This window comes from Puma concolor, chromosome E2 (genome assembly GCF_028749965.1).
Source record: "Puma concolor isolate L17-30 chromosome E2, mPumCon1.1.hap2, whole genome shotgun sequence".
NCBI classification, from domain to species: domain Eukaryota; kingdom Metazoa; phylum Chordata; class Mammalia; order Carnivora; family Felidae; genus Puma; species Puma concolor.
In genome coordinates this window covers 62,402,968-62,418,233 of record NC_141681.1, presented here as the reverse complement: position 1 = coordinate 62,418,233, position 15,266 = coordinate 62,402,968, and the positions used below count along the sequence as shown (strand labels likewise).

The following is a 15,266-nucleotide window of genomic DNA, read 5'->3' as shown; positions in this document are numbered from 1 at the left end:
GTTATTTAGAAGATTCTGGAATGAGAAGCAGCGTCCTAACCTTTGTCCAGTCTATGCTGTATAGTGGAGTGGCAGCATCCACTTTGGCCTTCTGAGCACATCACTCACCACAGTTGCCTCTATTACATTTCCCACCATTTTAATGACTCCTGAAGCCCCCAGCATGGCTAGTCTTCAAATTCTATCAGTTCCTTGGATCTGCAGAACCAATCAGTGCCTTCATACCTCTGTCTCTGTGTGTCCCCACCGCTGTTTCTCGGGCTCCGAGCCTCTCCATCTCTGTTGTCTCCACGTTTCCGCTTTTTACCTTCTCTGGGTCTTCTTAGCTTAGTCTCCTGTCTTTGGGTCTGTTTTCCCAACGCTGGGTCTACCTATTTCAGTCTATCCCTGACTTTCTCACTGTCTCTGGGTCTCTATCCATATCTGAGTCTCCCAGTCTCTGGACCTCCCCTTCTTTTTTTAAAAGTAGGCTCTACATCCAATGTGGAGTTTGAACTCACGACCCGACCCCAAGATGGAGTCGCGTGGTCTACTGACTGAGGTGCCCCTGGACCCCCCCCCCCTTTTTTTCTTTTAATTTAAAGAGCTTTTTTTTTTTTTTTTTTTTTAAGAAAAAATCTTTTTTTTTTTTTTTTAAGTTTATTTTTTTGAGAGAGGTACTGAGAGAATCTGAAGCAGGCTCCATGCCCTCAGTGCAGAGCCCAACACGGGGCCCGATCCCACCAACCGTGAGATCATGATCTGAGCTGGCACCAAGAGTCCGAAGCGTAACAGACTGAGCCACTCAGGCGCCCCTGGACCTCCCCTTCATGATCTTTCTCCCTTTCACCGTGCCTCTGCCTTTCACCTCCCCCTGTCTCTTTACCCTCCTCTCTCTATCCCACCATCTCTGATACTCTGGGACTCCTTGTCCCTATTTCTCCATCTTTGGATATGCGGAGCCCTGGGTCCTCTGGTTTCTGTCACTCCCTGTCGCTGTGTCTCCTAGTCTGTGTCTCTCACTGCCTCAGTCTCTCCCGGCGGTATTTTTCCGCCCCCCCCACCTGTTTTTTTTTCCCCCTCCACCTGTTTTACCGCGTTGCTATGGATCGAAAAAGACGCAGGCGCACGGGGGGCGAGATGCTGAGCGAGGCTAGCTCTGCCTCTGATTGGCTGTCCTTTCAGCCGTTGCATCTTCGCTCCGCCCCAACCCTGGGGGATGGCCAATTGCCCTCTGGGGGTCGTAGTCCGCCGCGCAGGCCCAGCGCGCAAGCGCAGTCTCAGCTGACGCCATCGCTCCGAGCTCCTGGCGGCTGGAACCGGCCTGGGACCGCTACGCAAGAGGTAGGTCTGGCTCTGCAGTGCGCTACGCCGTGCTTTTCCTGAGCGGATCGTAGCGGTCCCGCCAGTGTGCGCAGCGCAGCAGCGTTCGGAGGTGACCTGGAGTGGTGGGGAGGATGGGGAGGGAGCGACCCCGGAGGGGGAAGGGAGGAGGTTGGGCCGGGGTGGGAGGCTGGGAGGGGGAGGGGAAGAGCCCGGGAGCCCCTGGAGTGGAAGTGCGGTGGGGGAGGCGTGTGGGTCGGAGGGGGCGGGGCTGAGAGACCGCAGGTAGACGAGGGCCTGGCTACCCCTCTTGGGTGTGGGAATAGGGAAGGGTTAAGGGCGCCATCCTGCGGCCTGGTAGAGGGAGGGGGTTACGAGAGGGGACATAAGGGCTAAGGGTGCCCCTAGTAGGCGGGAGGGGCAGCCTGTGGCATCCCGGTGGGGAAGCAGGGACGAGGCGGAGGTTCCTCTAGTGTGCGCGTTCACCTGAGTGAGGGGTCGGGCCGAGCAGTCCTGGGGTGGAGCCGGGGGTGGGGCCAGGGGGTGGGACCTGGGGTGAGGCTGGGGGTGAGGCGTTGTCTGTGCCCCGGGGATCCTCGAGGCCCTTAGACGCCCTGACTCTTCCCAGTCACCTGGGGATGGCTTCAGTTTGAATTAAGTGTCTGCTCCTGCTGTAGGGTCCCTTTGGTGGGCGAAGAAACCCAAGAGAGAGGGTAAGAATGGGTTTCCGTGATGCTGCTGTGAAAGTAGCCCGCAAGGGGGAGTGGGGACGACTGAGGATGTTTTTTAGACCTTTTATTAAAGAATTTATAGAGAAGTTCTAAAGAAAGGCCTTATAACTGCATGCCTTTTGGTCTGATTCACCTGTTAGTATTTTGTACGTGTTGTGCTCTTTTCTCTCCTCGCTGCCCACTTCCTCCCCTTCTCCCTCTGTCAGGCTCCCCCCCCTCCCTTTTCCACCTCCTCCCCCCTCCTCTCTCACAGACACAACGTGTACTGAGCTGACCCCTTGGAGGCTAAGGTGGACAACCTCACAGTCCTCTTCTCCATACCAGGGTCTAGCCTCCCATTGCCCCAGTCCTCCCAACCATCCTGTAGAAATTTCCTTTCCTGGTACAGGGCCACATGTGTATTGCTGCTGTTCCTCTGCCCGTTCCTTGAGTCTGTGAGTTCCTGTCCTTTGAGTTCTGTCCTTGAGGCTTTGGGGAAGCTCAGGCCAGTTGTGCAGGAGGTTGCTTGATTTTCGTGCCGTCTGTGCTCTGGGGTGGATCCAGAGTTTGTGCTCTTGCCAGGGACCACAGAGGACAGCCGAGATGTTAAGGATGATCCCTTCATGTGCATTTTTTTTTTCAGTCTAAAGGCACCTTTCGCCCCTTTGTAATGGGTGAGTAACTATTGGGTGATGCCAGGAGACCCTGTGAATGTCCTAAGTAACATCAGGTGGGACTGTGGGGAGAGGAGAAGGGGGGCACGGCAGGGCCTGGAGGTAGAGCTGAAGAGTTGGGAGCTAAGCGTGAGCCCTGCTTAGCCCAGTGGGAAAGGGATTTGCCTGCAGGAGGCCCACAGTGCTTGGAGACCTCTCAGCTCAGCTGCCCACACCCCCCCCCCCCCTTGGCTTCCTCTGCATCCCAGGACCAGGAGGGCCAGGCTCATAGGATCAACCTCAGACATATCCATGGGGTGCAGGGGGAGTCTGGGCTCCAAGAAATTTCCATCCCCATCTGAGGCAAATCCTGAGTGGCCCTGAGATGTGTGTGTGATGGGGGGAAGTCTGCTTGGTGAGTGAGCCAAGAGGAACTTGGGCCATGGAGAATGGCCTTGCTCAAGGAATCTGGAGACAGGAAGGAGTTCTGGTGGTCCCTCTGCCTAACAAGGTCATCCTTGCAGCAGCATGACCAGGTTGTGAGGCTCTGATGAGAGAAGATAAGGTCCATGCATGCACACATTAGTGAGTTATCTTTGGTTAACTTTGTGGAGACAGGCCCCGGACAGGATGATCGTGCCTGTGGTATCTTAAGAAAACCAAAATTACTTGCTTATGTGACCACACATCTGCCCATATACCACACAAAGCCCCACATGTCCTGTGCCTGTTGGGATAAATGTGGTCGTGCCAGCTGGCTGGAGCTGGCACACTTCTCTTGCCAGGCGAGGCTCTAGGTTAAAGGCAGAAACATGGTTAAAAGAGCTAGAGTCTGGAACTGGGATTGGGAAACTCTGGCCTACAGGCCAACCAGCAGCCCGTTTTTGTAATGAAGTTGTTTGGGGACACAGGCAGGCCCATGGCATGCGGGTGCTCTGTCTGTTTTCAGCCACAAGGCGAAGTTGAGTTGTCTCAACCGAAACCACCTGTCCTGCATTTGCCAACCCTGGCCCCTAGCAGAATTAATGCAAGAGTGCATTAAAAAAAAAAAAAAAAAAAAAATTAAGTTTATTTATTTTGAGAGAGAGAGAGTGTGCTCAAGCAGGGGAGGAGCAGAGAGTCCTAAGCAGGCTCCACGCTGTCAGCACAGATCCCGATACAGGGTTCACCCTGGGGCTGGAACTCATGAACCATGAGATCATGACTTGGGTCAAAACCAAGAGTCAGATGCTTAACCGACTGAGGCCCACCGGTGCCCTGAGTGCATTTCTTTTTTTTTTTTTTTTAATTTTTTTTTTTCAACGTTTTTTTTTTTTATTTTATTTTTTGGGACAGAGAAAGACAGAGCATGAACGGGGGAGGGGCAGAGAGAGAGGGAGACACAGAATCGGAAACCGGCTCCAGGCTCTGAGCCATCAGCCCAGAGCCTGACGCGGGGCTCGAACTCACGGATCACGAGATCGTGACCTGGCTGAAGTCGGACGCTTAACCGACTGCGCCACCCAGGCGCCGCCTGAGTGCATTTCTAATCTTGAGTGCATTTCTAATTAAAAATTCGAAGGAAGCTCTTTATAAACAAGTTTCTGAACTCCACATCTTTTTTAGGAAGAAAAAAAGCACATTTGACAATAAGAAACATTAGAACTTTATGGTGTAGCAAAAAGAGAGCATGAAGTGAAAAGATAAGTCACAGACTGGGCTGCTGGCAAGACCAGGCCAGACAGACACCACTTTAATTATTTAATAGAAGGGAGCTGGAAGAAAATGGCCACTGAAGGAGTGCCTTGGTGGCTCAGTCAGTTGGTTGTCTGACTTCGGCTCAGGTCATGATCTCATGGTTTGTGAGTTTGAGCCCTGCGTCAGACTCTGTGCTGACAGCTCAGAGCCTGGAGCCTGTTTCAGATTCTGTGTCTCCCTCTCTCTCTGCCCCTTCCCTGCTCGCGCTGTCTCTCTCTCTTCCCCTCTCCCTCTCTCAAAAATAAATAAACATTAAAAATTTTTTAAAAAATGGCCACTGAAAAGCAGGCAGTTGACTCACAGAGCTAAAGCAGTCCTGAGAAAACTCTGACAGCAAAATGAGCAGATGGCCCAAAATGAAGTCTGAGGGCCCTGGTGCGGGGGTGTGAGGAAGGGCCACCCTGTTGAGCATTGCCATAGTGGGTGGCAGGAGTTAGGCTGCCTCCTGTGGGCCGTAGTGGGTCATAGCACAGGCCCAGTGGTCCAGGTATCCCACTTGTAGGTTTACCTTCCCAATATATCACCACCCTGATCCCAGGGATAATGGCCAATGAAAATTCGGCACAGCCAGCAAGGCTCTTGATGAAAATAATTTACAGTCAACAGTGAGTAACCCCTGCTGTCATGGGGTTTACATTGCAGTGGGAGAGGCAGGTGGAAGGCAGGGAAGAGGGAGTGAGGAGGTATGGATGGGAGGAATTGAGCAGGCCGCGGAGGGAAGGTGTCCCTGGGGGACCCATCAGAGCCCAGACCCGGCTGGCACAGAAGAGCCTGCTGTGGGGAGCAGGGCGGGGGGGGGGGGCGGTAGGGGGGTTGTGCTCAGGGAACAGAGGGGAGGACATGAATGGAGGGCGGTGGGAAGGGTGGCCTGGCGAGCTCTTTCTTCCTTGAGGGAAATGGAACTCTGACTCAGTCTAGGCTCTGGGAGAGGACGGCGGCGGGTGCTTCAGTTTCTGCCACCTCTTCTCTTTCCAGCAGCTTTATTAGATGTAACTGACACCCCAAAAGAGATCACCTGTGTGAAGTGTGCAGTTCAGTGGTTTTGCCCATATTCACAGTTGTACAGCCAACACCACAGCTGATTTTAGGACGTTTTCATCGCTCTGACCCTGACCCCCTCGTCTGCCCCCGGCAGCCACGGAGCTACTTTCCGTCTCTGTGGATTTGCCAGTCCACGTACATGGAGTCAGACACCCCCGCCGCCCCGAGGTCCTGGGCCGCAGGCGCCGGTGAAATGTCAGAGCGCATCTTCACTTTCCATGGAGGAGGTCATCAATGCCCGGTCCTGCATTGCAGAGGTTTCTCTGGAAAAGCAGGATTGCTGAGGAAACGTCCTCACCACAGCTGTGCTCACACACATTTTCCTAAATTCCTCAGACGTGTTCGGAAGAAAACATGGTTGGTTTCTGTGGTTCAGCCAGGGGGAGCATTCCCACCGGGTTTGGGTGCCGCTTCTCTTTGGGGGTGTCTCCCTCCCAGCGGGGTCTGAGGGTTTTCTGGTTGTGTGGGGAGAAGTGTAGACCCCACAGATTCTGAGAGGAGCTGGAGCTCTGTCCTTGGATGCTCATAGCCAGTGAGAACATCGTGGGCCCGAAGCTGGCAGCCAGAGGCCTGGTCCCCCGTGGCCCTGCCAGCTTCTGGCCTTCAGCTTGCTCGGTGTTTGTCAGGGGTCACAATCAAGAGATTTCACCTACAGACCCGAAATCTAGCTTCTCCCAAGTGATGCGTCTGCCCGTCAGGATCAGCCAGGGGAGGAGAGGATGCTGACAGGACCTGAACACCACAGTCCCTTCCCTCCCCCGCACCATCGATTCCCTACTCCTGGTCAACTTCTGCCTCCCACCTGGTTCTGTGGGCGGGTCAGGCCAGGTCTGCAGTCCTGTGTCATTCCCAGAAATAGATGCTGGTTGTCCACTGATCTACATTTGACCCTTGAACAAGGTGAGGGTTAGGGCATACCGGAAAATCCATATATAACTTTTGACTTCCCAGACACTTAACTGCCAATAGTCTGCTGTTGACCAGAAGCCTTACTGATCACATAAACAGTTGATTAACCTGTGTTGGGTATGTTATATATATCATGTACTGTGTTCTTATAATAAAGTGAGTTAGGGAAAAAGTGTTAAGAAAATTTTACGGAAGAGAAAATGCGTTTACAGTATTTTACTGTATTTATAAAGAAAATGCTCCTTAAAGTGGACCCATGCAGGTCAAACCCGTATTGTTCAAGGTTCAGCTGTATTTGGATTTTTAGTTGTCTTAAGAAGAGGAGCAGTCCTGGCACCTAGGCCTCCCAAATGTGGAAGGAAGTCTGGGATACACCCAAATCTGGCATGGTATCCCATGCATCGAGTATACGTTGTTGGAATGAAGTTAGTAACGTTTTAAAATTTTTATCTTTGAAAGTGAGATTATCCTGTAACTTTTCTTTATCCTAATTGTGACTGATTTATTTTTTTTAATCCTGGTAATAGCCGTCTTACAAAATGAGTTGTCACTTCCAACATTTTATGTTAATTTTTATCTGTACACATACAAGACTCTGCTGATACTTAACAAGCAGATTGCTTGGAAACCTGTGTGGACTCTCGGTGTGGAGGGTGGGACTGAGGAGCTCATCCATGTTGGGGTCTGGATGCCCCCATGGCTTGCTTCTCATTGTCTGTCTGTAGTCATGTCTGTCTGTCCTGTGCAGGGCTGAGATCCCAGAGCGTCCTGCCATCCCTGGTGTCTCTCCCTTGCAGCTGCAGTTACGTGAACTTGCCCTCCACGACAGGTGCCCTGTCCCTGGATAGTCACATTTACCAGTGTAGGTTTGGAAAGATGTTGCCGCTGGAGAAGGCGTTTGCCAACCCCAGGAGCTCCCCAGCTCCCCCAGAACTGCCCATGCTAGGATCAGCAGCTGAGGACCAGCAAGAGGACTCCAGGAGTGGCCTTGGGGAGGTCCCTGCCAACCTTGAGTCCTCCCGCCTGCATTTCCGGAACTTCATCTACCAGGAAGCTGCAGGGCCCCACCAGGCCCTGGACCAGCTGTATGAGCTGTGCCGCCAGTGGCTGCGCCCTGAGGCGCACTCCAAGGAGCAGATGCTGGAGCTGCTGGTGCTGGAGCAGTTCCTGAGCGCCCTGCCGGACAAAGTACGGTCCTCAGTGGTGGCACAGCATCCTGAGAACTGCCAGAAGGCAGCCTCCCTGGTGAAGGACCTTGCCGACGCCCTAGAGGAGCCAGGTGAGTCCACCACCCCAGAGGAGAGCACAGCACAGAAGAGATAGGAAGGGTGGTGGTCAGCCCTGGGAGGAGTAAAGTTGACAGCATAGGGCCCAAACTCCAGTCAGTGGCTTACCTGAGAGTTGAATTCCCCTGTGTATAAGAGGCACAGAGGTGAGCAGCCCTGAACTGCTGGGGTAGCTCCTCAGCAGGGATAGCTGAGCAGCTCCTCAGCTGAGGTAGCTCCTCGGCCCCACCACCCTGCCCAGAGTTGCCTCATGGGCAGGGAAGGCTGCTTGGGCTCCTGCCCTCACATCTGCCTTCCAGATACAAGGAAGCTGGGGGAACCAGCCCCTTAAAAACAGTAAATGTCCTGGGCATCTGTTTCTGCGCTGGGGCTGGGTGGGCAGAGTCTCTACCACATCAGAGGGCGGGGCCTGAGGGACTGCTGGTGATGGGGTCCTGGAGCCTTGTCTGCTCCCACCCCCTGCAGGTTCACTGTGTGATTGTTAGCACATCTCTCACTTCCCCTCGAGTATAAACAGGGATGCTGTTGAGTCTGCCATGGGGCTGTCCACAGCTCTGAGCGAGGGGCAGCGTGGGAAGCTCGCTGAGCCTTTGCCATCTGCTCTATTACCAGATGGGTCCGTGAAGACTGGTGAAGACGTGGAGCCCAGTGAGACCCAGGCCGCCCCCAACATCTGTGAGTGAGCAGTTAGCCCTGGGACGGGTGTGGGCCAGTGCTTGGTTGGGGGAGGGCATGAGGCAGATGCCACGGAGGTTCTCATGGGAGCCAAGGTCTGGCAGTCTGTGCTGACTGACTTCTTCCTGTAGGCTCTGGTGAACACGACAGCTATTTATAATTAATCTTCAAAGATTACGCGGGTTGTTCATGCTTTACCATAAACACCAAAAAGCATTGAGGTACAAAGAAAATCTCCCCCCGCCTCCATGTGCCCTCCACAGCTAAAACCAAATGGTGTGCCCTGGCATGTGTTCCTTCATCTCTTGCACACACACGCACACATCTCAGCCCTGAGCCCTGAGAGGGCTTGTGGCCAGTGTCCCTGGAGACGATATACTCGTGCTGGAGCTCGTGCTGTTTGCGTAGAGCAACGTCTCACCCACCCAGGCCCATCCAGGCAGTGGCCAGCACCATCTCCTTACTTTCTCGGCATTTCACAGGATCCGCCCTTCCTTGGCCTAGAGTTGGGATTTACGGCCATTAAGGTTTCTGCCTCTTCCTACAAATGCACCGTGAAACGTCCGCAGGCATGTGCCTTGTGTGGATGTTTTGTGTGTTTAGGTGGGTTCCTCACGATCACTGGACAAAGGACATTTCTGCATGGTCGTGCGAAGTTATGTAGCACATACGGTGCCAGTGCACAAGGTGCCCGTTTGCCCACATCTATGCCGTATTGTGTCATTGCTTTTTAAGATTTCCACCAATCTAACTGGTAGAAAAGTGTTACCTGCTTTGTGGGCTTTCGTTAGAAAGCCACTGTTGACCGTGAGCTTCTTTTTGCTTTCTTCTTGGCTACTCTGCTCTGTCACCTGAGGACAATTGTAGGGTCCCTTGAGCTTGAGACCTACCGTGACATGAGCGCTGAGACCTTCTGCCTCTGAGTCTGACAACTCTTCCCTCTCTTCCTGGGGCCTGTGCGCGGGGGGCCCTGGGGTCTCCCTGATTGGCTTGGGCTGCCCAGCTGTGTGACACTAGTCTGCTCAGCTCTGTGTCCCCTTCTACCAGCCTGTCCTGCTCCAGACCCTGTGCTTCTGGAACAAGGGTGTGCCGGGGACAAGAAACCCGAACAGCCCAAGCCTGCTAAGACTGAGCCAAAGGTGCGTGGGGTCTGTCTTGTCCAGGGTTCTCAGGGCCTGTCCCCAAGGAGGAGGAGCTGTCCCCCTAGCTTATTAGGCTCTCTCCTTGCCCCTGTCATTAATATGCTGCCAGCTGGCCCTGAGAGGGATGGGGGCCCAGCCACAGGAGAAGGGGGTCTGGGCTGAGGTTCCTGGGCTGCACACCTAGGCTGCTCCCTCCCCAGGAAGCCAAGAGGAGGTGGGGGTGAGGCAAGGAGAGGTCTCTGAGATCAGAACAAAGGGGCCCGAGTGCCCCCTTGGGGGTGTTGGACAGGTGGTCCCTTTCTGTCAGCCCCCTACCAACCTGGTTTGTGGTGACTCCCAGGCCCCAGTCCCTTTAGCTGCTTCCATCGCCCTGTTCTGTTGTCTCCTCTGGGCGAGTGCACTGTTCCTGCCACCACAGCCTCCTTCTCACCTCCTGCCAGGCCAGCTGCCCCTGTCCTGCAGGGTTCCCTCCCCACTGCCATACCCCCTTCTGCATTCTGGGCCTGGTCGTGCCCTATCCCCTGCCCGGTGGACACATCTCCCAGCCCTTGTGGGGCCCATGGCGCACTTGTCTCCTCTGTGGCCTTTGTCATGGGTGACTGCTTCTCCTAAGGGCAGTAAGCGTGGCTGTTCTGGTCCACCTGTCTCCTGGGTGCCGGCCTGGGGCCCATGCAGGGATGGAGGAGATAAGAGATGTTGGGGTTTTGCCCTCTGGGGGACATTTGGTGACATCTGGAGACAGCTTTGGTTGTCAGTATTTGGCTGGGGGAGGAGGTGCTGCTAATACCCAGAGGAAGAGGCTGGGAAACAGCCTGCAGTGCCCAGGGTTGGTCCTGCCAGAAGAAAGTCCATAGTGCTGAGGCGAAGAAACCCAGCCCCCGTGTTAACCTGGGATCTGGGTCCAGGCCCTGCTAGGTGGTGGGTGAGAACCCTCAGGATGGTGCCACCCCCGCTGTGCTCACTGTGATCATGGGACTGAGGGTCCACCCTCCCTCTGGACGGGAAGCCTCAGCCTTGGTGGTGCTGCCGTTTCAGAAGTTGACATTTCCGGAGATGCCTCTGTACCTGGGGGAATGGGGCCACCTGGACCCGGCAGAGGAGAACCTGAAGACCTTCCGGAAACTGCTCCTGTGGGGTGAGACTTGTCCCCCACAGCCTCATGCTGTACCCTGTCCTCTTCCAAGAGGATTGGCCTAGGGGATTCCGACTCCCACATGGAGCATTGGTTATGGCCCCACAGTGTTTTTTGTTTTGTTTTTTTTTAATGTTTATTTTTGAGAGAGAGGGGGAGAGAGAGAGAGAGAGAGGGAGCCAGAGCGTGAACAGGGGAGGAGCAGAGAGACAGAGACAGGGAGACACAGAATCAGAAGCAGGCTCCAGTCTCCCAAGTACTGACGCAGGGCTCAAACTCACAAACCACAATATTGTGACCTGGGCCAAAGTCGGATGCTGAACTGACTGAGCCACCTAGGCACCCCCCCCCCCCCCCACAGTGTTTGTTTTTGTAATATTTGCTTATTTATTAAAAAAACATTTTAATGTTTATTTTTGAGAGATAGGTCAGGGGAGGGGCAGAGAGATAGGGAGACACAGAATCCAAAGCAGGCTCCAGGCTCTGAGCTGCCAGCACAGAGCCTGACACACAGGGCTCAAACCCACAAACCATGAGATCATGACCAGGCACCCCAATGTTTATGTTGAGAGAAAGAGTGCACACATGCTGGTGGGGAAAGGGCAGAGAGAGGGAGACAGAGGATCCGAAGCAGGCTCCATGCTTACAGCAGAGCTCCCGGTGTGGGGTTCGAACCCACGAACCAGGAGATCATGACCTGAGCCAAAGTCAGACCCTTAAACCGACTGAGCCACCCAGGCGCCTTGAGGCCCCACAGCGTTTTGAACAAATTTGACGGTGAATGAATTTGCCTGTGTCCCCACCTTGGCCCTACCCTTCTCACTGTACAGGGTTGAGTTCTGCCACAGCCCTGGGGTTTTGAGTTTGCAGCCCCTGCTCGTAGGACCCAAAGCTTCCGAATGTGGAAAGGCCTCCTGGCACCAGTCGTCAACTTTACTATCGTCCTTGGTACTCAGACGGAGCCTCTTGGCCTTCATGGCTCTTCTCTCTTGAGTGGACATCGTCGCCCACAACACAGGCCCCAACACAGACGTCTGAGCTCTTTGTGGTTGTAGTTTTATGTTCTTCTCTGACTTTGCTCTCCATTGAATTCCCCCACTTCCCTGTTGGCTGTCCGGCTCTGTCTCGGTAGGCCCTCTTCTTCACCCCTTCCCCAGTGTTCTTGGAACCCCCAGCACTCCAGGGCTCTGAGTGAGGCAGCTTCGGTGAGTGTCCAGGGCAGAGGAAAGGACAGTGTCCAGAGCAGAGGCCCTGCTGCCCTTCCTGGCCAGCCCATGGGGCTTGAGGCGCATCATTGGCTGCTTTCTACTCTGGCTTCAGTGTCTCTCTCTGTTTTTGTGTGTTTTGATCGCACTCAGGGTACCAGCTCGCCCAGCCTGATGACACCTGCAGGCTGGAGACAGAGGAGCTTCGGTTGGTTGAAGCTGAACCACCGGAAGGCAGCTTCTCAGGTGAGGCCCGAGAACCGTGGTGAGGCTGGGGTAGAGGGGCACCTTTCCAAGGCTGGTGGAAGCTCTCCACAGCTCCTCAACTTTGACCTCGCTCTTCTCCCACCACCTGTCCTGTACCTTGGCCGCCCCCCACCCCAGTGTCAGAGCAGGAGGCAGGAATCCAGCTGTTCTAACAATCTTTCACTGTGTCACAAACGGCCCCCAAACTCAGTCTCCTAAACAGCAGCAGTGTTGGTGGTTATGATCCTGTGGATTGACTGGGATGGGATGGGCGTCTGTTATGCTCCCTTTGCTGGTTGCTGGGCCGCATACACAGCCACAGTCATCAGGAAGCTTGGCTGGGCTGGAATGTCCCTGGCGGTCTCACTCACACCAGCGGTGGTTAGTGCTGGCTCTTGCCAGGCAGCTCAGCTGAGGCTGTCAACCTGCGTTCTCCATGTTGCCCCTCCAAGTAGTTAGTTTGAGCTTCCTCATGGCATGGCATTTGAGTTCTGGAGCATTCCAGGAGGGGAGGCACCATTGTGCAGGTTCTTTTTAAATTTTTGCTTCTGTCATGCATGCTTAATGTCCTGTAGACCATAGTAGGTCATGTGGCCAAGCCAATGTGCATGGTTTGTATGTCTGTGCATGTGGGGGAGGGGGTACTCCCCAAGGGCCCAAATCCCAGGAGACTGGCTTCATTGGGGGCTGCCATTGTAACACGTTAGTTACCACATAGGGGATTATTTGGCCCTTCCTGGTGAGGGATGCAGGCTCCCTCCAGCTCATGGCTGCATTGCCAGTGTCTGCTCTCGTGCGGTTTGGGATGGCTGCTGTGGCTCCCACATCCACAGCTGCAGGAAGGAGGAAGCCCCTCCACAAACCTTACACTTGTGCATCCATCCCATTGACCATAGCTTGCTCACGTGGCCGCTTCGGCTGCAAGACAGGCCGGGAGTGCCAGCAGGTGGGCAGTCGTGAGCTCAGGGAGTGCCAGAAAAGGGAAAGCACATGGGGACACACGGCAGTCTTCTGAGTGATTTTGTTTCAGCCCATTGCCCCTGGGTTTGTGGAGGGTATTGACTGATGGTGTGCATGCAAAGCCCTCACATCCTCACCCGCTTCCCCCTTGCTCCGGCTTTCCATCCTGTCCACCTTCACAGCCCCCAGCCCACGCCTTTTGTTAGGTTTCCTGCTCACATGGCAGCTTGCTTCTCTGAGCCCTGGGAGGTGGGACTGCTCACACCGTGACCTTGTTTTAGGGGATAGGAGGTGGCAGGAAAGTAAAGAGAGCATGTGCGAGACGCTGATGGAGAGGATCACAAGGGAAATTCTCGTTTGCCCCTTGACGGGTGCTGCTCCGGAGGAGGAAGAGCAGCCGCAGAAGGTTCTGGAACCTCAGGAGAGGGAACCAAGCCCTGTCCCCAGAGCCCAGAGGCAGTCAGTCATCCGGGAGCCAGCCCAGGACAGGGGCACAGCAGGGGAGAGCCCTACTGTGCCTGTAGCTCCAGCTGCCCCACGCCAAGGCCTTGGAAGAAAAAGGCCCCACTCGAAGGATGTGGGCGGGCAGGGCCCTGAGCCTGTCTCCAGCATGAGCCACCCCCAGCAGCGCCATGTGAAGGAGCCCACTGCATCTGGCCTCGGCGCAGGGTCCCTGGGCGCGAGTTGCTCTGCTGCCGATGAGCCTGGGCTGTCCCGAGGGAAGCCCTACGCGTGCAGCGAGTGTGGGGAGACCTTTGCGTGGATCTCACATTTCATTGACCATCTCCGAAGCCACAGCGGCAGGAAGCTGTACGCGTGCCAGGGCTGCTGGAAGACCTTCCACTTCAGCCTGGCCCTGGCCGAGCATCAGAAGACCCATGAGAAGGAGAAAGGCTACGCGCTGGGGTGGGCCCTGGGACCCCACCCTGCTGCGTGTGGTGCCCACGCTGGCGGGAGGCTCCGTGGGCTCCCGGGGTGTGTGGCAGGTGACATTTTCCCTGTGCAGCCTGAGGCTCAGCGATGAGCTGCTTTGCTGTAGGGTCCCTAGAGGCCAGCCTTGCCTCCCAGGTTTGTGTCCCTAGAGACAGCCTTGCTTGCCCAGGTTTATGTCCCTAGAGGGCAATCTTGCCTGCCAGATTTCCCTAGCAATGTATCTGCTGCTTTGAAACCCTTGCGTGGCTTCCTGCAGTATCTGTGTGGATGTAAGTCTGTCTGTCCTCTAAATGAGCTAACGTGGCTAAAGCACTTAGAACCCAGAAGGGCCCACGGGAAGCCCTTGTCTCCTTGTAAACACACCCATGCAGATGCCCATGTGCAAGCACGAGCTATCCGGTGTGAAAGAATATTCCCCTTTCTTCCGTAGCCATTTTAGCACCACCCACACATTGGAACATTTGTCATTGTGCAAAGTGTAGAGTTGCCTTAAAGTGTGTGATCCTCCGGCTCTTGCTGAAGTCAGCTTTGTCTCTGTTCCCCTTGTTCAAGCTCCCCAGGGCTTCTGCTCAAGCTGTTTGGTCTTTTCGTAAACACCTGATATCAAGTTCACTTCTGAATCCTCAATAGCAAATTGTTTCCTAGTTAAGCACGTGTCTACATGTGTGGAGTGGCTTTACAAAGATCACAAAAATGCGTGGAGCCTAGTAACGCTGTGCTTTCAAACCATGCGTCTCAGCCTACTAATGAATTGTGAAACCAAATTAGTGGACGGTCGCCAGCATTGCAAATCAGTAGAAATAAGTAAAAATTCGTCGTGTAGTAAAGGCAAATATTGTTTTGTGAAACTTTTCAGCTATATATCTAAATATGAGACCCGGTTGAATTGTGAAATCAAATTAGTGGACGGTCACCAGCATTGCAAATCAGTAGAATTAAGTAAAAATTCATCATCCGGCTGTAAAGGCAAATACTGTTCTGTGAAAATTTTCAGCTATATATCTAAATATGAGACCCGGTTGCAATGTAAGATGTATTTCTTACTCAGGGTGGATGGTCATGATCAAAGCAGGTTGAAAACACTAATAAGGGTTGATGAGGTGTGTCTGCCTGGGCAAGTGGAAACTTAATTCTTTGGGCTACATAAGGTGATCTTTTGATTTTTGCATTTGATCTCAGATTAGAGCATTGCTTCTGTTGCCTGAGCATAAACTTAACTGCTTCTTGTAGGTAAACTGGTGCCTCTTTCTGTCATGGTGTTTGAGCAGGCAGTCTGTTGTAATGATGCCCGAATCATAGATGCTTAACCTAATAAAGGATTTATTTCTTCACTCA

At 54.0% G+C, this 15,266-nt stretch overlaps 1 protein-coding gene across 4 annotated transcripts; it reads left to right on the top strand.

Annotated features, from left to right (window-relative positions):
* Positions 1-1,225: 1,225 nt before the first annotated feature.
* On the top strand, positions 1,226-15,266 carry ZSCAN18 (zinc finger and SCAN domain containing 18). Of its 4 annotated transcripts, XM_086688504.1 has the most exons (8): positions 1,290-1,323; positions 2,656-2,686; positions 7,150-7,631; positions 8,251-8,313; positions 9,361-9,452; positions 10,491-10,590; positions 11,946-12,038; positions 13,280-15,266. In XM_086688504.1, exons 3-8 carry the CDS (start codon positions 7,229-7,231, stop codon positions 14,020-14,022), a joined length of 1,494 nt encoding a protein of 497 aa, XP_086544630.1. In that variant the 5' UTR covers positions 1,290-1,323; positions 2,656-2,686; positions 7,150-7,228; the 3' UTR covers positions 14,023-15,266. The 4 variants fall into 4 exon arrangements, with proteins under 4 accessions (XP_086544629.1, XP_086544631.1, XP_086544630.1 ...); XM_086688503.1 differs by lacking the exon at positions 2,656-2,686 and having other exon boundaries at positions 1,226-1,323; XM_086688505.1 differs by lacking the exon at positions 2,656-2,686 and having other exon boundaries at positions 1,262-1,323; positions 7,101-7,631.